The sequence below is a fragment of the Mustela lutreola genome, chromosome 12, assembly GCF_030435805.1.
Source record: "Mustela lutreola isolate mMusLut2 chromosome 12, mMusLut2.pri, whole genome shotgun sequence".
In the NCBI taxonomy this organism is placed as follows: domain Eukaryota; kingdom Metazoa; phylum Chordata; class Mammalia; order Carnivora; family Mustelidae; genus Mustela; species Mustela lutreola.
In genome coordinates this window covers 99220586-99246490 of record NC_081301.1, presented here as the reverse complement: position 1 = coordinate 99246490, position 25905 = coordinate 99220586, and the positions used below count along the sequence as shown (strand labels likewise).

Genomic DNA, 25905 nt, shown 5'->3' with positions numbered 1-25905 from the left:
GGACAGTGATTCATACAAGGAAGTGTGGAGGTGCCTTCAGTGAGTCCCTTGGTAGGAAGGACTTCCTTACGCAGTAGTTTGTGACGAGCTCTCGGACATCCCATTTTGCTAAGAGGTTGTGTGTCCGTATTCCCGAATTTCCCGTAATGTTCACGCGCGATTGTTTCCTCGACGCAGCTGTAGGGGCGGGAGGTGAAGGCTGGTGCACGCACCAATGTGCGGTAGGAAGGACTAGGTGGTGTGCGGATGAAAACACATCGTTGGCTTTGTCGCTCCAAGGTTTGTACGTCCTAAGCTGAATCTGTTTCACAGAGTACAAAGAATATGACTATTCTAACAAAATTGGGAGCTGTCAAACTTTTGAAAGCACTGCATTTCTACAGTGCAAGTTCAAGAAGAACTGCAAGTAATGATCATCTATTTTATAAAAATCTGGGATCAGATTTTTATAAAACTACATGTTCCAAGTTCATATGTGTCAGTTGATGGGCCGTTTTGTCCACATGGTGTGTCTTTGTGTGTGTGTATTTGTGTATGTATCCATATATATGAATGTCTTTGTGTTGTGTGTGTGTGTGTGTGTCCCCACATATATGCACATACCAGGAGTGTTTAAAAATATGGGGTTTGTATATTTATACTTTGACTAAAATGTCAAATTTGCTTTTTCATTTTTCTGTAAATTATTTATAAAATGACCCACATATTAAATAAAACACAATGGTTTCTCATCTTCAGCTGATGAAGGTGTGCTGAGGGTCGGGGGATGCACCTGAGCGGGTCCTTGCCCTCCGCCGGCCGCGATTACGCGTTCCCGGGGCAGTACGCCTGACGGTCGGCCATCTGCTTGGCTGTAAAACCTCTCCAGATTTGAAAGGCTGTGTTGTGACTGCAAGCACTTAAGATAGAAGTCATTTACAAAAAGGTAATTAGAAGAAGTTTCCATACGTTGGGAGATTTAAAATCACTTCTGAATAACTTACGGCTCAACAGAGGAATCTTCATGTAAAATAGAGCATGTTCAGAATTACATTCTAACAAAATACTTTGAAAGTTGTGTAATACAGTTAAGATTGTATTTGAGGAAAGAATGAAGTTTTGAAGTGAATAGACTGAGAATCCAGCTGAGGCAAGACACAGATAGCTGCAGGCGAGACGTAGACAGGCCTGGAGGAAGCCGGTGCAGGTGAGCACACACGTACGACGCAGAGAACGCGGCATTAGATCAAGGGCGGATACACACGCAATGTGCAGATCGCACAAAGACACCAGAGGTATCGATTCCATAGACATTAAACTGGTAAGGTCATGTTTGCCAATAATTGATGTCAATACATTTGAAAATTTTACATGAAATAGATAAATTATCACAAAATAAAACTAAATCAGAACTGACTTAAGAAACAGAAAATTGACTAATCCCAGAACAGTGGAAAGATACGTGGCCCGATGATTGCAGAAAGGCATTCTACGCGGAATGTCTGGAACAGATCATTCCAGTCTCACATCGTTCTTGGAGAAGATGACGAAGACCCTTGCCCAGCTTCTTTGTGAGGCTAGGCTGACCCGGCTCTGTGCACCATGCTAGAGCCGTGCAGGAGGGAAGAGACGGGAGGCGTCTAGACGGACGCCTGCCCAGAACCCTGGGAGCATCGGCTCCCCCTGTGCTGTAGATTGAGCTGTCTGGAAATCCTTGTTATCTTGACCTGATACTTGGGTTGAATGGGAGGAATAAAAGCCCTTTTGGGGTACGAGCGAGAAAGACCAAGGTGTTTGGATTGGCAGCCCGTGTATGGACACCGGAATGACTGGGAACGTCAACTTCGATGCTGCACATATCGATACCACTACAAATCGTGGGCATTTCATCTTCTGCTGCGGAGCAAAAGGCAGTTAAAGCTACCATTTCTTGTCCATTAGATGGGCAAGACTTAGCAAGTGTGGCAGTGCCAGGCACAGGTGCAGCGCACTGCTGGCCAGGTGTGCAGGTGGGAATACCTCGGAAACTTGTAAAGACCGCCGTCTCCATCCGTATGATCTGGCCACTGCACTCCGGGGAAAAGGACTTCAGCGACGATCTGCCAGATGGGGGTGGGGAGATTTCTAGGCATTCTAGAGGCTTTCGGGAGGAATATTCAGGAGGAATAGCTTGTTTTCAAACTGTCTAGTTGATACAGCTTACAGACGTAGGTGCGCTTTCATGAGACTTCTGACCAGTCTGTGCGTGACGGTCACTCCCACCATCTTCCGTGTCACAGCGGTCCTTGCATTTCACAAGTCGTCTTGATCTTCCTTGCTTCCTTGCTCCAGGAATGGAGAAAAGGTTCTGAATTGCCAAAAAGGGTTTATTTTATTTTATTTTATTTTTAATATGAATATTGAGAATTTCAACTGGGATCCTGTTCCTGTTCTGGCAGTTTCCAGCTCTTTGCCTAATAAAGTTCATATGGAATTGTTAAATGCTTCTTGATTACTATATGATTTTTCAAGTGGTGGATCCGAAGGAGCTGAAGATATCCGGCGGCATTGCGGAAGTGGAACTCCTTTGTTTATGTGAGAAAGCTTTCTCCACACGACTAAACTTGATAAGGAACCCTGCCTCCTCCTAGCATGGACTTGCATGCGTAGATACACGAGATAATGAGTGGAAGGAGGCAGATGGACCCAGGATCTCAGTGAGACACGTGTCCAGTGTAAGGTTGCTTTGAGTATGGAATCGTTACCGGACGTGCGCTCCAAGGCCGCTGCGGCCGGGGGTGCGCCGGTTCAGACTCGTAATGAAGTCAGTGCCGGGTAAACCACCCCCCCCGCCTTTTTTTTTTTTTTTTTTTTTAAAGATTTCATTTATTTATTTGAGAGAGAGAGAGAGAGCATGAGAAGGAAGGTCAGAGGGAGAAGCAGACGCCCCATGGAGCTGGGAGCCTGATGTGGGACTCGATCCCTGGACTCCGGGACCGTAACCTGAGCCGAAGGCTGTCACTTAATGAACCAGGCCACCCGGTCACCCCTAGAGGAAAACTTTAAAGTTAGTGCTTTATCATAGTTACAGGAAATTTAATAAAAATTAACTCAATCCATTTATGTATTTCATTGCAAAAAAGTTTTCTATGCATAAATACTGAGTATATCAGCAAAAACAGTTACAGGAAAGAAGTAGAAATAGTAGTTCCTATAGAACAGAAACAATGTAACATTTAGGCTTTGTTCGTGTGTTAGACGTGGGTGCTTTCGTGAATCCGGTCACTGGGGTTGTACTGGGCACACTGCCATGGTCTGAGTCAGCTGTTTTGTAAGATGCCAGTGTTTAGGACCCACTGTAATCTTTACAAGTGTTTAAACGCAAGTGATAAAAGTTGTAAATGTCATATACAAAGTTTCAGTACAGCCTATTTTTCAAAATTCTTTTTAGCAGTATTTAGCAGGCATGAAAAAGGTTGAAGACCCTTGGCTTACGCAGTAGATCTCCAAAGGGATGGGAACACACAGGGGAGCCTGTTGGAATTCCAGGGGGTTCTTCGGTCGGTGCAGTGAGAGCAGGGCCTTATGGTCCGGCTGTTGGGGGCCAAGGAAGGTAGACCTCCTGCAGTGTGTGACAAGGAGTGCTACTGTTTCTCGTGACTTTTCTTACGTCCTCCTGGATGGTCCACTGCCCGTAGAAATGAGCAGAAACCTCACACACCGTCATCTGAAGGCATATTTAAACGTGGGAATTTATATCAAAGAGTAAGTCCAGGAGTTTTAGGGGAGGGCCATTTTAGTGGGCAATATTTAAGTGAAATAGGTTTTCTTCTCAGAATTGCTAAGTTGCTAAATCACATATTAACTCTGCGTTGTGTGTCTGGTGTATTAAATACTGAACTGTGTATTTAGACGGGACGAGTTTGCAGTAGGCCGACAGTGCAGAAGCGGCGGAAGTGTTACTGTGTTACTGTTTCAGTAACGTGGCAAGCAGATGTGACCGAAGTTCATGCTACTCTCTCGGAGACACCAGGGTGACCGCACCACTGATACTGTCGTGCTGTCCACAGCCTCACCAGCCCCCACCTCTGTGGCACTGTCCTGTTCTCACCCCAAACCTTTGCCACTTCCTCTGTTGGTTATTTAGTCTTTTTTCTGTTGTCTTTCCCTCTCCGTTGCCTCAGAGACCCCGTGTCAGAGGGGAGCCGGGAGACAGAGCAGCCCCTGGGGGGAAGCTGCCTCCAAGGAAGAGGAGAGGGCGGCGGCGGCTGGAGGCGGAGCGGATGGAGTCAGGCACTTTGTTTTCACCTTTTCAGTTGGATTATGATATACATACAGACAGTTGTACAAGTCTTGAGCGTGTAACACGTTTCTGTGAAATGAACTGACCTGTGCAGCCCCCCCCCCCCCCCCGATTTAAGAAGTGGACCTTACGGCGGTGACCAGCAGGCCCACAGCCTCTTTCTGTCGCTCGCTGACCGTCTCTCACCCAGAGCCACTGGGGTTCTTGTGATTTTGATCGTCAGATCCCAAGTTTGCTTGTTTTTCATCTTACGTACCTGGAATTATCCCGCAGGTACTCTTCTAAGGTTGACTTTGACTCAGCCGTGTCTGTGGGACGTGGTTTGTGCCGTTCGGCGAGGAGTGTTACAGTCCTGTTCCTCGTGGCACCTCTCTGCCATTCTGTGGGTGCCGGACGATCGGGGCGTTGCCGGGTTTTAGCTGCCGTGAATAATGCTTCTGGGAATGTGCTTTTATTCCACGTTCATGTATTTCGGATATGGGTGTTTGCACTTGGGGTGGAATCACTTTCCAGAGGGATTTTGACCAGTCTATGCTTCCAGCAGCATGAAGTCAGCGTCCCGTTGCGCTGTGCCGTCCCCAACACCTCCGCTGTGGCTGGCTTGTGAAGTTGTGTCTCCGAGCCGTGTTTGCTTGATGACTAATCATGGGTGTTCCTTTTCATCTCTTGGTTAGCCAGTCTCCTCTTTCTAGAACTATCTGAGTCTTCTGCCTGCTTTTTACCTTTTACTTTCTGTGATTTACACATGCCGGGCTTCTAGTTCCCGCATTTTTCTCAGACATTTTCTCTCTCTTTCACGTGCATATTCATTCTTGTAATGGTGTGCTTTGATGAACAGAAATATTTAATTTAATGAAGTCCAGTGTTTTCCTAAGTCTTTGGAGAAATCTTTAAAAAAATGTTGTGTATACCAAGGTCTTGAAGATATTTTTGGTTTTCATTTAGAAGTTTGATTGTTTTCCTTTTCACATTTAGGATATAATTTACCATGTATTGATGTGTGTGTGTGAGTCAGGTGAAGGGCCAGAACTGTGTTTTCTCGCATGAGCGTTCAGTGGTCCCAGCCCCATTTATCAGGGCGTCCGTCTGGTCTCCCTCCCGCAGTGCCATCGTTGTTATAAATCAGGTGGGTCTTTTTCAGACTTGCTGTTTTGTTCTGTTGGTTTTTTGTTTTCTTTTCTCTATTTTTGAGGCTGTATTAGTTTTCTTAATTAGAGTAGCTTTATAATAACATCTTCCTGTTTTAGTATAAATGGTCCAACTGTTTCTCCTGCAGGAGGCTTTGAAAATGCGCTTTGCATTCTTAGCTTCTCATTTTCCAGAAGCATTGGGGTTTTAATTGGAACCGCATTGACTCTTAATTCAAAGAAAATTTTTTATCTTTCAGCATGAAAGTCTTCTAAAATGAGCATGATGTATTCCTCATTTAATTAGTTCTTTAATTCATCTCAGAAGATTTTGTAGGTTTTTGTGTCAAGATCTTACTCATCTTTTGGGCGCCTGGGTGGCTCAGTGGGTTAAGCCGCTGCCTTCGGCTCGGGTCATGATCTCAGGGTCCTGGGATCGAGTCCCGCATCGGGCTCTCTGCTCGGCAGGGAGCCTGCTTCCCTCTCTCTCTCTCTCTGCCTGCCTCTCTGCCTACTTGTGATCTCTCTCTGTCAAAAAAAAAAAAAAAAAGATCTTATTCATCTTTTGTTAGAGTCATTCCTTGGCTCCTTGATTTCTGAATGTTACTGAGATGGTATCTTTTTTAAATTTTACACATTTCTTTTGTTAGTATATATGAAGACAGTTGATTTTTGTTTATTGAACTGTATTCTTCAACCTTACTAAATTCACTTGTTTTCATGATTTCTAAATTCTTTTGGCTATTCCTCTTATATAATGAAGTCATCTGCTCGTGTGACAGTTTCATTTTTTCCCTTCTGATCCATGTAACTTAAATTTTTTTCTTATACTGACTGTTTTATCTGTTACTGTCTTAGTAATTGACCTGTAAAGGTGATGGTAGTTAGAGATATTTTATTATTACTCTTAACCAGATTCAGAAAGATCCTCTTTTCTTCCTAGTTTGCTATGAACTTCATTAAGAGTGACTGTTGATTAGATATGACAACGATAGCATGTGTGATTGAGATTGATAAATTGAACTTCACTGAAGTTAAAACTCAAAAAAAAAATAAATCAAGAAAGTGAAAAAAACCACAGATGGGGAGAAAATGTTTGTAAATCATATTTAGGAGAAAATACTTGTATCTAAGATATTACTCTTAACTCAGTAAGATGACAAATTGTCCAGTTAAAAAAAAAAAAGAGCAAAAGATTTGAAATGATGTTTCACCAAAGACCTGTGTGAATGGCTAATAAGCACGTGAAAAGATTCTTAACCTCATTAGTCATTAGGGAAATGCACGTTTAAACCATAACAGATATCGTTGTACTCCCATAAAATGCTATAAAAAAATGACAGGCTAGTGCTGGTGGCCATACAAGGGTGACAGGGACCCTTAGGCGTTGCTGGTAGGAACGTAAAGCGGTGCAGCCACTGTGCAGAAACAGTGACAGCTGAGTTTTGTTGTTGCTAAGTAGAAATTTACAGTATGAGCCAGCTGTGGTGCTCCTGTGCATCTGCTCAAGACAGAATCCCGCGTCTACACAGGACCTTGTGTGTGAACGCTCGCAGTAGTATTTTTCATAGCAGTCAAAAAGTGGAAACAGCCCAGGTGTCCCTCAGGGGGGGAGTGGATAGACAAAACGTGTCTCTGTCCCTACGGAGGAATACTCTTCAGTAATAAAAAAGCCCCGAGCCATTCTTGGGACGTGGGTAAGCCTGAAACACGCCGCGCTTGCCTCGCGGGAGGAGAGCACAGGAACTGTCTTGTCTGTTGTACGAGTTTGTTCCTGTGGAGTGTCCAGAGCAGGCACGGGTTTAGGCAGACAGTGGCTCCCGGGGAAGCAGGTGGGAGCGGGGAGCGTCTGAGCGTGAGCCGGAGGGAATGGAAATGCTCCGCAGTTGCCCGGAGGTGCGGGTTGTACAACTTCATAAATTCACTAACGGTTACTGAATTGTACTTAAAACGACTGAATTTTACTTCCTGTAACTTATGTCTCAAGATGGTAAAGAATGAGTTGAATTTTAAGTACTCTTTCTATGCCTACTGAAAGTTTATATGATTTTTCCCTTTTATGCTGTTAGTTTTACAAATTTAAGCACTTGATGCTAAACCAGTCTTGAATCTTAGACTGAATGTAACTTGGTCTTGAAATACGGTATTTTATTTATGTTACCACTGTGTGTGCTTTACTAATATTTTGTTTAGGGATTTTTTGAGACTATATTTATGAGAAAGATTAGCCTGTCATGTTTTTTTCTTAAGGTGTTCTTAATTGGGTTTTTGTTTTGCAATTTTCCGTGTGTCAGATTCATGTTAATTTTTTTTTTTTTTTAACGATTTTGTCTTTTTTAAGTCCTCTCTGTACCCATCGTGGGGCTCCAGAAGACAACCCCGGGATCAGGCGTGCGCTAACCTCTGAGTCCTGCAGGCGCCCTCCCCCCGCCCATCCAGTGTTTTCGTTGTGTGTTTGGAAGAAGTTACTGTTTGAGCCGCATGAGCATGGGGTTTCCTTTGTAGCAAAGTTTTAAATTAACATATTCAGTTTCCTTCATAATTATTGGTGTTTTCAGATTTTCTCTTTGTCAGTTTTAATAAGCTGTGTTTTTTTGAAATGTGACCATTTCACGTCCTTTCTAAATGTATAGGGCCGCGGTTGTTGGTAATATTCTCTTGTTTTAATCAAAGGAGAATCTGGCGTATTACCCTCTTTTCATTCTTGCTGCTCGCTTTGTTTAGGTTAAAATTCTACGTGAGTAGTTATTTTTTGGGCAGGTTCTAAATTTTTTTTTTTTTCACTTGGGTCCTTTCTCTTTAGCATTTGGTCTCGGTATGGTTTTCTTCGTGTTCACCCTGTTTTATATTTAACCTTCAGAGGTCCCGAACAGAAGCCTGTGGTGGTCTTTTTTGGCAAGCCCTGAGCTCCAACTTTTTTCTCATTTCTGTGAAATTATTTAGAAACTTATATTTGCCTTGATGTTCTCATACATTCTGACCGTCTTAGTTGTTCTCCGTTGTCCTCAAACTAGCTGCCTTATGTTTCGTATCTCGGGTTTCATGAGAGAATCGGTCTGATAATAAACTCTTCCATTAGAACTGGCAGTGAGAGTCCACATAATTTTCTTTTCTTTTTTAAGGTGAGCAGGGTTACGGTGTTCCTGTAGCTGATGGGAATGGTTCTCAGGAGAGGGATACTTGACTCTTTGTTGGCGATGCCAGCCAGGAAAGGGATGGTTGCTCGCGTGGTGGCCCTGAAGAGAGAAGGGGTGGGATCTAGGGCACGAGTCGGCTTTGGTCGTGAGCAGTTCGTCGGAAGTGAGAGGAGGAGCAGAGTGTAAGAGTCTGCTCCTGGTGCGTGGGTAGGTTTGGGGGTGGGTGTTGGTGAAACTTTTCTTCTGAGTGCATCCGTTTTCTTAGTCAGTTGGTGTCAGGTTTGGCTGGGAGGCTTGAGGTTCAAGGAGCGCGAGGTGTTAGGAAATGGCCTGAGGGTGGAGCAGGAGGGGGCTGCCGTGGGATTCCGTGGCAGCACGAAGGCCCTCGCACCCGCAGGGAGTGGTCGTGGACATGGGGGATTTAAAAAGAAAGAGAAAGATGCCAGACCTCAAATACACCCGATCTTACCGGAGGAGAAATTGACAAACTCTGGAGGGATCGAGGCGAAACTGCACGTTTAGGTTCCGCGTGTTCAAGGTTCCAGGGTGCGTTTCTAAAGTAAAAACAACAGGGTGTTACAGTGTTTAACATGTAGTCTCAAGGTCACAAGTGTCCAACATCCCACGGAGAAGGGACATGATTTCTAAAACACACGCTGGATCCCGTGGCGGTCTCCCACAGTGGTGAGGGCCAGACCGCCTCGTCCAGCTCTGCGGGGCCTGGGTGTGCGCCTGGACGCCCGAGCTCCCGCGGGCTCCCGACACGCGCTCTCTGGAACCGGGGCGCGGAGGCCGGTGAAAGCCCGGTCTGGAGCGCCGGTGCCGTGTCCGAGGGCACCGCCTGCGGCGTATCCCACGCTGAGGGTCGGTGCCGTGGTCCCCCGGCCTCCTGCAGGCCCACCGCGAGCAGAGCCCCGGGGGCTCCCATCCGCTTCTCCCCTCTGTCGCTTGGGCTCCCCTGCCGTCCGCCCTCCCCGGGCCGGCCCCGCGTTCAGCCGCGTCCACAGACCGGTGCTGGGAGCCGCGGGCCGCCGCCGCGCCTCGTGCTGTCACTTGCACTGTGTCCTCAGGGCTCCACAGGTTTTTCCTCCACAAACATATCCAAGTGGCTTAACAAGTGTTTGGCCCTAAAAATATTTTTCACGGAATAAGCTTCCTAGGAAGACATACATCAGGCATTCGGAAGTGTTTAAAGCCCGGTGCAGTGAGTGGCCGTCGGCGACTTGAGCCGCGCCGTGTCACACGAGTGGCCGTCGGGGACTTGAGCCGCGCCGTGTCACACGAGTGGCCGTCGGGGACTTGAGCCGCGCCGTGTCACACTAAGCCGTTCCAGTGACCGTTGCCGGCCGCACTCCCTTCTCACAGAGCTCGCTGCGGATCGACTGTGGCATTTATCCTCTCCCTGCACGTTTCACTTCCCTAAGGAGCTTTCGTTTGCTGTTTACTTATTTCTTAAGCTATGTGCCCAGTGTGGGGCTTGAACTCAGAACCCTGAGATCAAAAGTCACGTCTCCCCTGACTGAGCCCGCCAGCTGCCCCCCTCAATAGCATTCGTTTAAAGAAAAGTTATGACGGTGATGAGCATCCCGTGTGTGTTTCTGTAAATATGATAGCGTAGTGTCACTAAATCTATAAATGCGTATTAGTGTTTTAAGGTATAATAAATATACATAATTCTGTGTTCTTCAACACTTAGCTTTTTCCGTATTTCTACTTTTAATTCCTTCATTTTCATGCTGAATGTGTAATATTCTGTATAAATATATCTTAATTTTATTAAAAATTCTTCTGATGTATATTTAGGTTATTTCTGATTTTTTTTCAATTTTATATATGTTGCATTGAATGCTACTGTACATATTCCTTGGGCATATGTTTGCAATTTTCTAGGGTAAATATAGCTAAGAACTGATGAGTTGTAGGGAAGTGTGTGGGCTCAGAATATCCCAGCTTGGCTGGCACTTGGTATTCTGTCTAGTCCCAATTTCTTTATAACGGACTCTTCAGAGAGTAAATAGCTGAGTGTGTACCTTCTAGGTTGTCATTTTACTTTGTTTTGTATTTGTTCATGTAAATGGGAGCCATTTCTCATACAATTTTATTTTATTAAAAAGAATTCTTTGTTGAGCTACAGAGTAAGGGATCCCTTAAGAATTTCTTCTCTGCTCCAAATTTATGGCCTCTGCACCGGGTTGACGTTTATACTTCCAGCCGAATGCAGTACTGCTCAGACCGCCGGCTTTCTAGGCGCCGAGCAGGTGGCTGGCGTCCGTCTGCAGTCATTTATCTTAACACGAATGGGTTCGTTTGTATTATTAAACTAATGAATACATAATTTAAAAACATTTAATAGTTTTTAATAGAATAACTATTGGTAGATACCGTCTCAAGGAAACCTCTTCCTCTAAGAGAGTAAAGGGGCCCCGAGACACCAGGTTCCAGAACCGCTGCTGTGGGCACATGCTGTATGAGCAGGTGTTTCACTCTTTCCTGTGCTGGTCTTCGAGAGGGAAAACCTAAGTAACTTACTTCCTTCAGTGGGTAAATTCAGTTGATATTCAAGTTACCTGTGAATCTTAAGTAAATTTTCAATTCATTGCCTTAAAATCTTGTTTCTAACTAGACTGTGTTTGTAAATAAAATACTTTGCAGGTGCTGACCTTAAGGAGAGAGTCAAAATGAATCCCAGTGAAGTTGGTCCTTTCGTCTCCAAAATAAGAGCGGTGATTAATGAAATCGGTAAGCTCAGTTTAACTCCTTTTAGCATGCTGAAGATGACCGTAAATGTCAGACTTCGAGAGTTGCACGCGGTCCTTCCGTAGAAGCTTTCGCTAGGGTACTTACTTACTGTGTCGTTAGATAATCATCATCTCTAGCGGGTTGCTGTGGAGCGCAATGTAATATACTTGACTTGAAAAATTGTGAAAAATATTTTATAGTTAAAGATGCTTCCTATACGTGATGACATGGCGTGTGAAGGTGGTTATTAGCAGCCAAAGAGAATGTCTCCCTGCATATAACTGCATACACACATATTTACGCATTTGGCATTGTGTTGTTGCTTGTGTAGATAGGATCATGCTATTTCCTTAGAATTAGAGACTTCTGGGTAATATGAATGTCTCAGTGCATATCAACCTACTGGATTATTAATACTTTTTATTATATTGCGGTGTAGTAATCCACAGCATTGTCATATCCGAAATTTTAAATTACTTCATTAATGTGTAGGGATTTCTTTCCATTTTTTGTTATTTATAATAAAGCGGTGAGTATCTTTGTATCAAGTCTTCGAGAGCGTTAGAATGTGTACTTACAGGATAGATTCCTGAACGTGGCATTGCAATTCTAGGTATCATGTGTTTTTTTTTTTTTTAATATTTATTTATTTATTTGATAGACAGAGAGATCATAAGCAGGCAGAGAGGCAGGCAGAGAGAGAGGAGGAAGCAGGCTCCCCGCTGAGCAGAGAGCCCAATGTGGGGCTCCATCCCAGGACCCTGAGACCATGACCTGAGCCAAAGGCAGAGGCTTAAACCACTGAGCCACCCAGGCGCCCCATGTTGTTTTATATTTTAATCATTTTTACCAGATTATATTCCAAGAAGATTGTCATAATTTACATTCCCATCACTTACATGACGGTACTTGTCTCTTCATATTTTTGCCAGCATTTAATGTTGCTGCTTTTCAAGTTTGCCAAGGTTTAAAACAAAAGACATCTTAACATTTTATTGTATTTGAATAAATTTATTTTTTGAATCTTCGCATTTTATTTTGCTTTTGGCAGATGCTTTCCTGTTAGACTTTGTCCCCGCTGTGTGGATCGCCCCTTCGCGGCGCTCCCCCTCCCCTGCGCAGCGCTCATTAACAAGTGCGCAGTGACGGCCTCTCGGCCTCTCGTTGTCAGTGTGTTACGATGCCGGCTCCTGGTGCCCGGCTCCTGGTGCGTCACCCTGACTTGTGCCGGTATTAAATCTTGAGGGTATGACGTTCCCTCGTTACTCTTTTTCTTTTCTCCGTGAAGATTTTCTTTGGTTCCCACATGTCAGTTCTTCCAGATGAATTTGGAATTGCTAGTTTTTAAAGCAAGGGGGGAAACTGCTGTCGCGGGGCTTTGATTGGAATTTCTCTGAATCTTATTTAGAATTGGCGTTTTTGTAATACTGATTCTTTCCATCTGTGATGTGTATGGGTTTCATTCCGTGTGTTTGGCCGGGGCGGGGGGGTGTCTTTTTTTTTTAATGTTCTTCAAGAAAGTTTTCTTGACTTTTGCCTTGCTAGGTCTTCCGTCTTTTTCTCCAGCTCAGATTTACACTTGCTCTTTTATAGCATTTATTCCTTTGAACGGGACCTTTTGCTCCTGGTGAAATCTGGTTATTGTAGTTCTGTAGGAAAGTGACGAAGTTTCAAGTGCTTATTTTATGTAACAGCAGCTTGATAATTACTTTTATTAGCTGTTGTTACTTCTAGGTTAATTTTTTTGTGTTTTCCAGGTGAAAGTTCATTATCTGTAAATAATGCTGTTTTTAGTTTTGCTTCTCCTAGCATTTTACTCTTCCGTATTTTTCATGTTTATATTGGTAAGCTGGTTGGTACAACACTCAGTGGTTGCAGTGTGTCCATCTCTGTCTTCCTTGTCTTTCTTCGACTCTGATGAGTGCTTTTAGTGTTTGCCAGTAATCAGCAAGTTGGGGGAGTTTTCTTCTATTTCACCTCCTTAGGTGTTGTTACTGTTTTTTCATCAGGAGCACGTGTTCATGTCTGTCAAATGCGTTTTTGGTGCATGTCAGCATTTATGCTGTTGAGCCGTAGCAATGTGGGGGTGTATTGAACGGTGTGTGTTACTTTTTGACTCCCCGAGACTTAACTGCAGAAGCCTCCCCTTGGCCAGAAGCCTTACTGATAACAGAAATAGTTGCTAATACATACCTGATGTGCTATAGGTATTATATAGTATATTTTTACAATAAAGTAGTAACATTTTAATAATAATTAAATATTAATATAGTAAATTTCTTAGAATAACGTAAGCTAGAGAAAATAAAATGTTACTGAGGAAATCATGAGGAAGAGAAAATACATTTACAGTACTGTCCTGTATTTCCTGAAAAAAATCTCTGTATAAATAGACCTGCACAATTCAAACCCGTGTTGTTCAAGGATGAGCTGCAACTGAATATACTAGAATTTATCTTTTTTTTTTTTAAGATTTTATTTATTTACTTGACAGACAGAGATCACAAGTAGGCAGAGAGGCAGGCAGAGAGTGAGAGAGAGGAGGAAGCAGGCTCCCTGCAGAGCAGAGAGCCCGACGCGGGGCTCGATCCCAGGACCCTGGGATCATGACCTGAGCCGAAGGCAGAGGCTTTAACCCACTGAGCCACCCAGACGCCCCAATACTAGAATTTATCTTATTTAGCCTGTAGTATGCTGAATTGTATTAGTAGAGTTATTAATGCTGTGCTGGCTTCGCGTTACTAGAATCAGCGCCACCTGGTCATGGTGGTTAGTGGCTGTAGCGGTTTTTAATATAAACGGGGGATTCAATTTTTATGTGTTTTGCTGTGATCAGTCTTCCAGTTTTTTGTCTGTTCCCCTTTTCTGGTTTAGTATCAAGGTGGTTTAAGTTCGTAGAATGAGGTGAAAAGCTCTCTGTCTTTTTCTCTGTGCTGTGCAGGGCAGTCGTCTGTTCTTTCAGCTTGGTAGAATTTGACCATGTAACATTTTGGGGGGCTTGTGTGGTTTTGTTTACTTACTTTTTGTGTTTTATTTTTTTTTTTAAGATTTTATTTATTTATTTGACAGAGAGAAATCACAAGCAGACGGAGAGGCAGGTAGAGAGAGAGGAAGGTAAGCAGGCTCCCTGCTGAGCAGAGAGCCCGATGCGGGACTCGATCCCAGGACCCCGAGATCACGACCTGAGCCGAAGGCAGCGGCTTAACCCACTGAGCCACCCAGGCGCCCTACTTTTTGTGTTTTAGAGTTCAGTTTTAGAATATATTTGTTTTGATTTCTGGAATGGTTGTTGTCAACTTTCTACCTTTTCTGAATGCCGTGCTGCTGTTTCTCGTGGCTCCGCTTTGCTTCTCTCTTCGTTTCCGGCCTCATGGTCAGATCAGATGTCCCCTGAGACAGAGCACCGACTTGGTTTCCATGTTGGTCAGAGAGCCTGATCCTGGATGTAGAGGTTGATGTTGTCTTTAACTTTGTACGTGTGGGAGGAGGAGTGGCCGAGACTGTCCAGTTGTAGACATTACCTTGATGTTTTTTCCAAGCTTCTTTTTGTTATATTGGTTTTGAAATTAGAATTTTTCTGGGACATTTAAAATGAAGGATGTTTCTGTTTTTTCAATGGCATTTTCTTTTCAGTGATTGTAGCTGTAGCATTTCTGTCTGAATCCTAATCCAGTCTACTTTTTTCTGCCCCACAAGTTCCCCAGTTTTTGTTAATAATACTTTTTATTACAACCTTACAATGGACATGAATTTTTTCTTAAAAGATTTTATTTATTTTTTTGACAGAGATCACAAGTAGGCAGAGAGGCAGGCAGAGAGAGAAAGGGGGAAGCAGGCTCCCTGCCGAGCAGAGAGCCCAACGTGGGGCTCGATGCCAGGACCCCAAGATCATGAGCCGAGCTGAAGGCAGAGGCTCAACCCACTGAGCCACCCAGGCGCCCTTGGACATGAAATTGTTAAGTTGTCTTTTGTGGAGACTTACTGAGATTTGAAGGGGCAGATAGAAACTAAGTGTCTTCACCTAATCTACTCATTTAATATATTAACGCAGGGCAGGCCGACTTTTTTTTAAAGGGACAGATACTGACTTAGGCTTTGTATGTTCTGTTTTGTGGTTATGCACCTTTTTTTTCCCGTATAGTTGGAATCATATAGTATGTATCCTTTTCAGATTGGCTTCTTTCACTTAGTAGCCACTTGAAAGTTTTCTCCCTTTTTATGCCTTGCTGTCTTGTGTTTCTAATGTTGTTCTGTGTTTCTGGTGCTGAATAAAGTACTCCATTGTTTGGACGGACCACAGTTCTTTTATCCATTTACCTACTGAAGGACATCTTGGTGGCTTCCAAGTTTTGACAGTTTTGAATAAAGCTGCTAGAAACACCTGTATTTCATAGAAACATCTATGTGTGGACACAGGTTTAATGCTTTTGAGAAAATAACAGGAAGCATAATTACAGGATCAAATGGCAAGAGTGTTTCATTTTGTAAAAAAAAACAAAAAAACCTGCCTCACTGTCTTCCAAAGTAAGTGTGCCACTTTGCATTCCCGCCAGCAATGGAGGAGGTTTCTGTAGCTCCACATCTTTGTCAGCATTTGATGCCAGTGTTCCGGATTTGAGCCAGGCTAATAGGTGTATAGTGGTATCTTGTTTTAATTTGTATTTCTGTGATGATCCGTGATGCGGAACATCTTTTTAATCTGCTTGTTTCCTGTCTGTATACCCAGGGTGAGGTGGCTGTCGAGATTTTGGCCCAGTTTCTAATTGAGTTGTTGTATTTCTTGTGGAGTTCAAGAGTTCTTTGTAGGTATTAAATAATAGTTCTTTATCAAATATCAGAAAATTCTGTATTTTCTCCCAGCTTGTAGCTTTCATTGTAGTCTTATTCTCTTGACGTTATCTTTTGTAATAAGTCTTTCATTTTAGTGAAGTGCAGTTCATTATTTCTTTCATGGATTTTGCTTTTGGTGTTGTAAGTAAAAAGTTTTCTGTCTGCTAGGTCATCTAGGTTTTCTCTGTTATCTTCTAGAAGTTTTATAGTCTTGTGCTTTACAAAGTTAGATGTGTGATCCATTTTGAGTTAATTTTTGTAAAGGGCATATAAGGCCCGTTTGTGTGTAGATTCTTGATTTTGCTGGAGAATGTTGCTGTTTCAGTATCATTTGTTGGAAAGCTATCTGTGCTCCGTTGTATTGCTTTTTTGTCTTTGTCAAAGATCAGTTGATTTATGGGTGTCTGTTTCTGAGTTTTCTGTTTTATTCCTTGGTCCATTTGTCTGTTCTTTGGCCAGTAACCACACTGGCTTGTTTACTGTAGCTTTACAATGAGTCTGCACGTTGGGTAGTGTCAGTGACACAACTTTTTTCTTCTCCATTACTACTGTATTGGCTGTTCTGGGTCTTTTGCCACTACACATAAACTTGGAAATTAGTTTGTTGATAGCCACAAAAAATAACTTGTAGGGATTTTGCTTGAGATTGCATCTAATCTATAATTCAAATTAGGAGGAACTGACACCTTGACAATACAGAGTCCTCCTGTCCATGAACATGGACTGTCTCTTCATTTATTTAATTCTTTGATTTCATACTTAGTTTTATATTTTTTCTCATATAGCTCTTGTACACATTTTGTTGGGTTTATACCTAAGTATTTTATTATGAGGGATGTTAATGTAAGTGATGTTAATGTAACTGTTTCCAACTTAAAATTCCACTTGTTCATTGTTGGTATGTGGAAAAATAATTGACTTTTGTATATTTACCCTGTGTCTTGCAACCTTGGTATAATTGTGTATTTGTTCTAAAAATTTTTTTGTTAATTCTCTCCTATCTTCTGTGTTGTAGACAGTCATGTCATTTGAAAGCAAAGACAGTTTGATGTCTTCTTTCTCAATCTGTATTACCTTTCATTTCCTTTTTTTGTTTAATTACATTTGCAAAGATTTTTAGTATAATGTTGAAAAGAACTAGTGATAGGAGACATCCTTGCCATGTACTAGGTACTCAACTTTGACAGATAGTGCTGAAGCAGTCGCAGACATAATGTATTAAACAAATGTGTGTTTCTCTGTTTCAGTAAAACTATATGCACTGTGAATTTAACTTTTAAATAGTTTCCACGTGTTATGAAACAGTTTATTTTATTTGTTTACTTTTTTCCAGCTGCTTAAAAATATAGAAACCATATTAGCTCACAGGTTTTACTAAAACAGGCACTTCTCTTCCTTCCTCCCGTCATGCATCCATTTCTTCTAGCTCCGATGTCTCCTGTCTTCTTTATTTTTCCTGTTTTTTGGAATTCTAATCTTCCACTTTTTTTTTTTTTTTTTTTTTTAGTTTTAGTTTTAGTTTTTTGGTTTTTTTAAAGAAATCTACTGACTTCTAGTTCTGATTTGGATAACTTGCTTCGTGTTTGGTTCAGACCTTTTTGATTTTTGCATTTTGGAGATTTAAAGGTTTTAAGGTGTTTGTGTCCTTTCCTAGGGAGTTTAAGGCATTATTCATGGATCAGGAATGGAGCATAATTCTTACAAATGAGTTGGAGGTTGGAGAGTGGAGAGCAGAGTAAAAAAAAAACCAAAAACCAAAAGAAAGTTCATCAAACGTTAACAAAATGTTAAGAGGATAAAAGGGGTACAATCTTAGGATGAATTAAATAATAAGATGAAATAAGTCTGGTAATCACCATTAATGTCAGTTGACTAAACTTGTTAAAGTCATGGATGTTCAGATTTGATTAAGAAAGTGTGTATTGTTTGTAGTCGCTACCTCTGTTGTAGCCTTTTTCATACCAGGAGATTAGGAGTCATACTCTTTAAGACAAAAACCGTTAGTAGTAAGAGAAGGACACTGCATGTACTAAAAGGTTAAATTTTCCAGAAGATTAAACTTGTATGTTTCTGAAAACAGAGATCTAAAAGTATACAAATAAATGAAGCTATATTGGATATGTATAGGATAAATTGGCAAATCCTTCATCATTGTGGATGATTTCAGCTCCTCTCTCCCAACTTACCATGAGTTTGAAAGACAAAAGTTAAAAATAAAGATCTGAACAATGTGTGTATCAAAGTTGACTTAAAAGACCCTTAACCCCAAATCGGAGAACATGTGTACTTCTCACGAGCCTACAGACCATTCGCAAAAATGAATCATGTGCTGGACCCTAAGATCTCTGTTAAATTTCAGAAGATTAATACATAGAGACCATGCTCTCTGTTCATAATGCAACTAAGTTAGAAATAAAATAAACCAACTTAGAGATTTAAAGACCATATATTTATAAATTAAAAAAAAGAACTGCTAAGTTAATCATTGGTCAAAGAAGGAACTATTAAAGGAAAAAGTACTAAGACTGAGTGAATATAAAATTTCTGTATATCCAAAATTTTGAGATCTGATTAAAGTGATAGTTTGAGGGGAAGGTCACAGTTTAAGTGCCTGTGTTAGCAAGGGAAAACCACCGGCAATAAGTGGCACACATTGCCTTAAAAAGCTATGAACCCAAAGAAAGGGGAAGGAAGGCAGTATTACAGGGCTGTGGAGTTAATGAGGCAGAAGCTGGAGTTGCAGTGGGGAGTCGGCCTGAGGCCGCGCCTCTAGCAAAGGGGGAGAGGGTCCTGGACGGGTGTCACAGACGGAAGGAGGGACGTGATCGCAGGTAAAGCAGAGACTATGTCGCTTGTGGGAAGGGCTGAGGCAGTCTTTATGCCAGTAAAGAAGTTCTTGTCTCAGAAGGAATCGTATTCTGGAGTAACCCTGTTCCCACGGGAGAGACTGAGTAGGGGTTGGCAGTCTGCTCACAGAGACAGCACCAGGCCTAGCTTCACAAGCTCGGTGGTGTGCCGGCGGGTGGTGTGCCGGCTTGGTGCAGCCTTCCACGGACTCCTCCGCCCAACGGGGCAGCGAGACTTTATTCCTAAACTCGGTGTTTTTGATTAGCATGACTTTCACATGCACATGTGACAGAAACAATAGAACAGAGAGTGAGAGGAGCCCGTCCTGCTTAGGAACATGGATGAAATCCAATAGGTTTAGAAATAAAAAGACCATGTTGGATTTTCTCAGGAAGATAAGGGGGAGGAGGAGGTTCCCATTTGAAAATCTCTAATTTGTGACGTTAGTCATTTAAAATAAAATCATGTTTTGTCTTACTAGATTAATGAAAAGAATTTGAGATGTCAGATCCCTCCTTAGAGAAAGGTTCAGGCACACAAGAAAGAGAAGGGAAGTTCCTTAGCTTGATGAGAGGTGTCTGTTTCTTAGCAGTAAAACCTAAGAGTCCTAAGAGTCATCTCTCCAAATCAGGAAGAAACAAAGGCCCATCGCTACCACCTCCGTACAGCAGTGCTCTGACAGTCCTGGCCGGTGTGCAAAGGCAAGAAAATAGAAATAAAAGAAGGACACAAAGACGAAATACAGCACTGCCTGCCTCAAGTGGTATGATTGTCTTGGTTGAAATCTCAAAGGATCAACAAATTATTCAGGATATGAGTGTCTCGACAGAGCCAAATATAGATGCGTGTTTAAAAATAATTAATTGTTCTTTACCAGCAACAGCCAAGAAATGTCAGTCAAGAAAAGATCCTACTGACAGCAGGAAAAAAATGAATCTAGAAAAATGTGAGCTATTTCCAAATTGTGAAACTTTGTCAGAAGATGTTAAAAAGATTAAACGGAGACACGTTATCTTCTTGGATAGGAGGACACAGTATCCAGAAGATGATTCTCACGAATGATTCCGCGTACGGATTCACTGTAATCACACTTACATTCTCAGCATGAATTTTGTGAGGAATCTGATGAGCATAAAGAAGCATAATGAAGCCAGACACTGCTGAAGAAGCAGCAGAGGGCCCTGGCCTTAGCAGCACTCAAGACTTACGCTACAGATGTGTGAATTAAGTTGGTACGCGATGGGCTTTGGGATAGACAAACGCACTGCGGAATGGCCTGCAGACGGCCGGCAGACATTCGTAAATGGGGCACTGCCGCCGGGGAGGGGAGGCATTTGTGACAGAAAGTGGACGTCTGTGATCTTTTTTTTTTTTTTTTGAAGATTTTATTTATTTATTTGACAGAGAGAGATCACAAGCAGGCACAGAGGCAGGCAGAGAAGGGGGGAAGCAGGCTCCCCACCGAGCAGAGACCCCCGATGCCGGTCTCGATCCCAGGACCCTGAGACCTTGACCTGAGCCGAAGGCAGAGGCTTAACTCACTGAGCCACCCAGGCGCCCCTATGTCTGTGATCTTGACAGAGTAAAATTGTTAAAACAAAATGCAGCCCGTAAAAGGAAAAGTCTATAAATTTTACCAAATTAAACTTAAGAACATTTGTTCATTAGAAGGTGCTATAAAGAAATTAGAAAGGAAAGCCACAGACTGGGAAGAAATACTCGAAACACATAGCTGCTGAGGTGTGTGTGCGTGCGTGCGTGTGCCTGCACGTGTGAATCAGCAGGGACGTGTGTGTGCCACCTGGGAGTGTGTAAGACGGCAGGAGAGAGTCCTGTCTCACACATCTGTGAGATAAGCCACGTATTCTGTGCCTGAAACTACCACGAGCTGCTGAAGAAGCGGGACACGAACTGACGTAGGTGTGGCGGAGGACGGTGTGCTGCTGTCTTACGGCGTCGAACACTCACGTTCCACGCGACCTCGAACGTTCACTTGCTGTAGAAGGCATTTACCTAGAGGGTAAGCCTAAGCCCTTTAACACTGCTTCCAGGGGACCCGTAGTAAAGTTCATCCCAGTCGACACATAGGGTGGCACCAAGGGTTCCCGCAAATAGTAACCTTCCTCTGTGCGCTGCATTCGGGCGCTGTGCTCACTTGTTTTTAAACTACCTGATAGGACCCAGTGAATGTGTTGCTGCTTGGAGTCTGTGCATTTTGTGCATGTGTCCTTGGGAAGCTTATGCCAGAATATAAGAGAAAGGTTTTCTAATAGCAATATTGTTAATAAAAAGCTGAAGTCAACCAGCTTTCCGCAGCAGGGGAACGGATGGGCGGCTTTGTGGCTTTGTGCGCTTGTGCGGTACATAAATGAATAACCGGAAGTGTAACAACACAGGTAAATCTTTGAAACATCGAATTAAAACAAGGAATTTTTTATCAAACTGAAAGCATACAGAACAGTATATAATGCAGAAGTGTGTGTGTACTGCCGTCACGCACGGGCACAGCCACAGGAAGAGTGAGAGGGCGGTCCGCCCGCAGGGAGGTCTCAGTAGGCAGGACGCTGGGTTTGGGAAGGCAGCCGGCCAGCCGGTGAGGCGCGCTCGGGCGCAGGGGGTTGCCCACGGGTCTTACGTCGGTGATCCTGAGGAAGTCTGTTGTTAGCGCCTCCTTCCGTGGGTATGCCGTACACGGTCTTCATATTTGCCAAATTAGATCAGTTTTTAAAATACTCATTTATCTTGAATTCTGCAGACATTTCCAGTGTTACTTTTTGAATGATTTATATTTTCCACCTTGATTCTTATTTTCAGGAGAAGCCAGAATTCTAGATTTTTTTTTAGAAAAAATCTCCTAGTTAGGTTTTCAGGAGAGAGGAAAAAACCCTTTGAATGTGCAACACAGTTGGTTTATGGACCAGATTCTGCACGGAGGCCTGCAGCCTACTTGTTGGTCCTTCCCCACCAGTTCTGCCGGTGCGGTCAGTTGGTTTTCTGTCCAGGGCTTCTGAAGGTCAGTGTGTCTACGGAGAGGTCTTGTCTGGAGGATGTGAGTGGATGCGGCAGGTGAGAACCCTCCCTGGCACTCGTGGGGCTCTTTCGTACGCAGACGTGTTGACGCCTGTTCCTGGAGGCTCGGGAGGACTGCTGCTCTTCAAAAACTGGGTGAGCTGCTTGTCACAGCCCTTGTGGCCCCATCAGTAGTGGTGTGAATCAGAGTATATCCTGCCTGTCTGATACCACTTTTTCCTCTTGCTCTGTTATCTTTGCATTTTCCACACCTGGAGAATCTTTCTCTGGGGTCTCAACGGCCACAGAATTCCTTCTTGACCGTGGTGGCCCCTGCGTCCCTCTTGTTTGTAATGGAAGAGTTTGTAAGGAACTGACGGGAATGGGACTCATTTGGAAGTTGTTCTCTGTAATTAAAATACAGATCTGAAAGAAGTTCTGTATTTTATTCCCCGTCACTAAATTCCTTACTTAATGCTCCTACCTTCTTAGAAAGGCTCTTCTTAGAAAGTAGCTCCAAAATCCTAGAACAAAACTTGGTTCTGTTGCTCTTTTCAAAGAGAAAAGGCTCTTTTTGAGATGTTTCATTGTAAAGAAATGGTGAATTCTCAGATATCTCCAAGGTTAATCACTGTTTCAAGTTCCTTCCCCTTTCAGGGGAAGCCTAGGTTGGGAGCAGTAACAGGTTATTCTGAGATCTGAGGCTGAGCAGGCCGCCACAGCTGCTCAGCCGTGAGATGGTCTGCATCTCCTGAGAGCTGCTGATCTGAACTTCCCGCCCCTTCTCCGTCTGCACCTCCCTTCCTGTTTTCCCTTGTGACATGGGCTTACCACTGTTGGGGCTCCCGCTGCAGAGGTGTTACTTCCTTCCTGATGGCCAGGCTTGACTCATTAGATGGTGTTTCATAAACAGCTAGAAAACATGCAGAATTCTCTCTCAGATCGACAGTCTGCGGGAGCTAGTCTACTTCCTTCGCAGGTTGAGGTCTCTACAAATTGTCGTCTAATGATAAAGAGATATTTGAAATAGGTTTTCACCAGAATATTCAGTTGTAGAATCGATGTTCCTTAGTAACCCTTTAAAATGCCAGGCATTTCCAGCTGAAGCTCTTTAACGTTTCAAGACTAGGCTGAAAAGAACCAGAGAGGAGACTCAGAGGGAGACATAGGAGGAAGATAGTTCTCTGAGAGCCAGGTGAAGAAAGTCCTTGATCTGGGGGGCCTCGATCGCACGCTGCCGCCGTGTCCAGGAGGACGCACAGGCAGAACGGACGGCTGAGTCCGGCAGCGCCGTCGGCACCGGCGCGTCTGCGCGGATCCTTCTGGAGCTGAGCGCTGGGGCCCGGGGCAGCTGCTTCCTGGCCGGCTGGCCGTGGTGGAAGAGCTCCATCCTTGGACGGTTGTGGACGGCCCCTTAGACAGACTGTTGGGCTTTCTGGTGTAGGTCCTTGGAGAAAGAACTAGTTATCTGAAACTTGTGCTGGTTATGGATGAAAACTTGCCATTGTTCGATTTCCTCTAAGTAAACTGTACGTGAGGGTTTTGGAAGGTTTCTTTTTCTTTCCTTGAAACTTTGTATACACCTTTCTTTGTAGCATGAAGTCTGATTTACTCTGGGGTAAGACACAGAGCTTTGAAACATGAATAAGGTCTGATCAACATTTTGCTAAAGGTTAGAAAGTGTACCTGTTGGCTTCATGCATTTCGTCGTCACATTCTTTTTAATGACACAACACGTTACACTGAGGCCTGTGCTTTGTAAAGGTGTAAGTCCACTTAAAACTCCCTAGGGTCCCATTTTAATATTTAGACATTCTTGAGGGATGAATGCAAAAGGGCTTGCATACGATTCCAGATAGACCCCTTTTACGCTTTCCGCTGACTCCGAGGCGCCCGGTGCGCACAGAGTCAGACGTCGCCGCCGTTTATCGTTTGCCCAGAGAAGTTGCCATAAGGTGTTTACTTGCTGCAGAAGAGTGGCGTTCATCCGTTACCTTTGTGCGGTGAACTTCTGGGAATTGTGATTGTTTTTTTTTTTAGTTTGATAGTTTATCACCGTTATACCATTCAGAGCTTTTTCAGACACTCATTTGTGTGTCGCTTGACCTGAAACAGGACTTACTGTCAAATTACTTCCCTAGTGCCACATTGATTGCTACCACACCCGGTTGGAAGGTTGTATACTTGCTGCATTTCCTCTGCTATGCGCTGGTTATTTGACTTGGATTTTAGATGTGTTAAGAACTGTTTAGTCAAGAACCTTTATTTATTTATTTATTTATAAAGATTTTTACTTATTTATTTGACAGAGAGGAAAATCACAAGTGGTGGGGGGGAGTGGGGGAACGGGTGGGGGGGAAGCAGGGTCCCGGCTGAGCAGAGAGCCCGATGCGGGGCTTGATCCCAGGACCCTGAGATCATGACCTGAGCCGAAGGCAGAGGCTTAATCCATTGAGCCACCCAGGTGCCCCAGTAAAGAACATTTTTGAGGTTTGCAGAATTGTCAGTCTGCCGGCTTGACCCAAAATATTTACGTTCACTGCGCCTATTTTTATTTGTTTGAAGGTCAAGGGAATTTTTTAAATAATTAGTTTTGTTAAATTAGATGAATTTCAGCCTGTATTTTTATCTTTCCCCCTAACCTGATGTAGTCAGTAGAAACTGGAAGAGCTCAGTTACGGTGTGTAAGGGAGCGACTGTGGACACTCATGTTAACTGTCCTTCCTAGTTGCCAAGTGGAAACTTCCAGATCCTGCGTCCCGTTCCCTTCCTCCTTTCGTCATCTGACGGAGGCGGCCGGCGCGAGGATCCGGGAGCCGCTTGTCTTCCCTTGGAAGTGCTCCATCCCCGCCTGCTGAGTCACAGTTTCGAATCCAGTTACACTTCGCTTGGCAACTTCTCCTCCCTTTGTCGAATTCTTTGCTTTTGCTGACTCCCACTGGGTATTAATCACACTCTGACTTGGCTTGGTGGTGCGCAAAGGATACTGTTTTGCTAAATATAGCCAAAGAAGCAGGCTTATCAACGAGCTCGGTCGCTTACTCTAAAACACTACCCTGGAATATTCTAGAATTTCACTTTCAGTCTTTTTGAAGGGAAAAGGGAAATACTTGCATCATTTCTGAGCCTTTTCATGTTTGCTAGCTTTGAATTCCATAAGGAATATCTGAGTGTGTGTTTAATGAAAAAATTAGAACTTCTTTTAGCAGCTTTCCCCCATTCCGTTTCTGTCCACATAAGTAATTACCGCTAGTGCCCTGATTTAATATTGTAATATTTATTGATTTTAGTATTTGTCGGCCTTTTCTTGGCTGCTACGTGAATATATATTTGTATGCTTACATTGATTTAGATTATATGCAAACACATATATGAAAATGACCACACGCATAAGTTGTCTGTATTTAAGTTTTATTTCTGGAAATTAATACTTTTCTAGGAATTATCCATTTCACCTAGATTTTCAAATGCATCAGTGTGAAGCCGTTGGTAACGTTCTCTTAGTGTCTCTGAGCAGTCCGCAGTGGCTGTCTCCTCTCACGCTGCGTGGGCCGGCTGGGGGGCTCGCTCTGTCTGCTGCTGGGGTCTGCCTCCCTGTAGGTTTATCTAGTACACATTTCAGAAATCTGTTTTGGGCTTTGTTAATCCCGTCTCTTGTTTCTGTTTTATTAATTTCCATCCTGATTTTCATTAAATTTTGTTTCTTCAGGATACATGGGCTGCTTTCTTTTAAACCCATGACAAGGGATGTTTGGTTCACTGTTCTCTGCCGATTTGACTCGTGCCAGACCTTCTTTCTGTGTGTCTGTCTCCCCTTCCGTCTCCCGTGTGTTCCTCCTTCCTTCCCACCGAACACTTTGCAGCTCCACTGGTTTTTCAGAAGCTGCACCCAGTTCGTTACAGACATTGAGTTTTTTATTTCATTTTACAATACTTTTTCGTTCTTTTAAAAAAC

General features: G+C 43.3%; 1 protein-coding gene across 4 annotated transcripts in view; it reads left to right on the top strand.

Annotated features, from left to right (window-relative positions):
- The window catches only part of AUH (AU RNA binding methylglutaconyl-CoA hydratase), a 134052-nt gene that overhangs the window by 24322 nt on the left and 83825 nt on the right, over positions 1-25905 (top strand). For 3 of the 4 annotated variants that reach the window (XM_059143257.1, XM_059143256.1, XM_059143254.1), the window contains one exon: positions 11178-11264. The exons of the other annotated variant lie outside the window; for it this stretch is intronic. In XM_059143257.1, coding sequence (XP_058999240.1) covers positions 11178-11264 — 87 coding nt within the window. The remainder of the gene's footprint in view (positions 1-11177; positions 11265-25905) is intronic. 4 annotated transcript variants of the gene reach the window in all.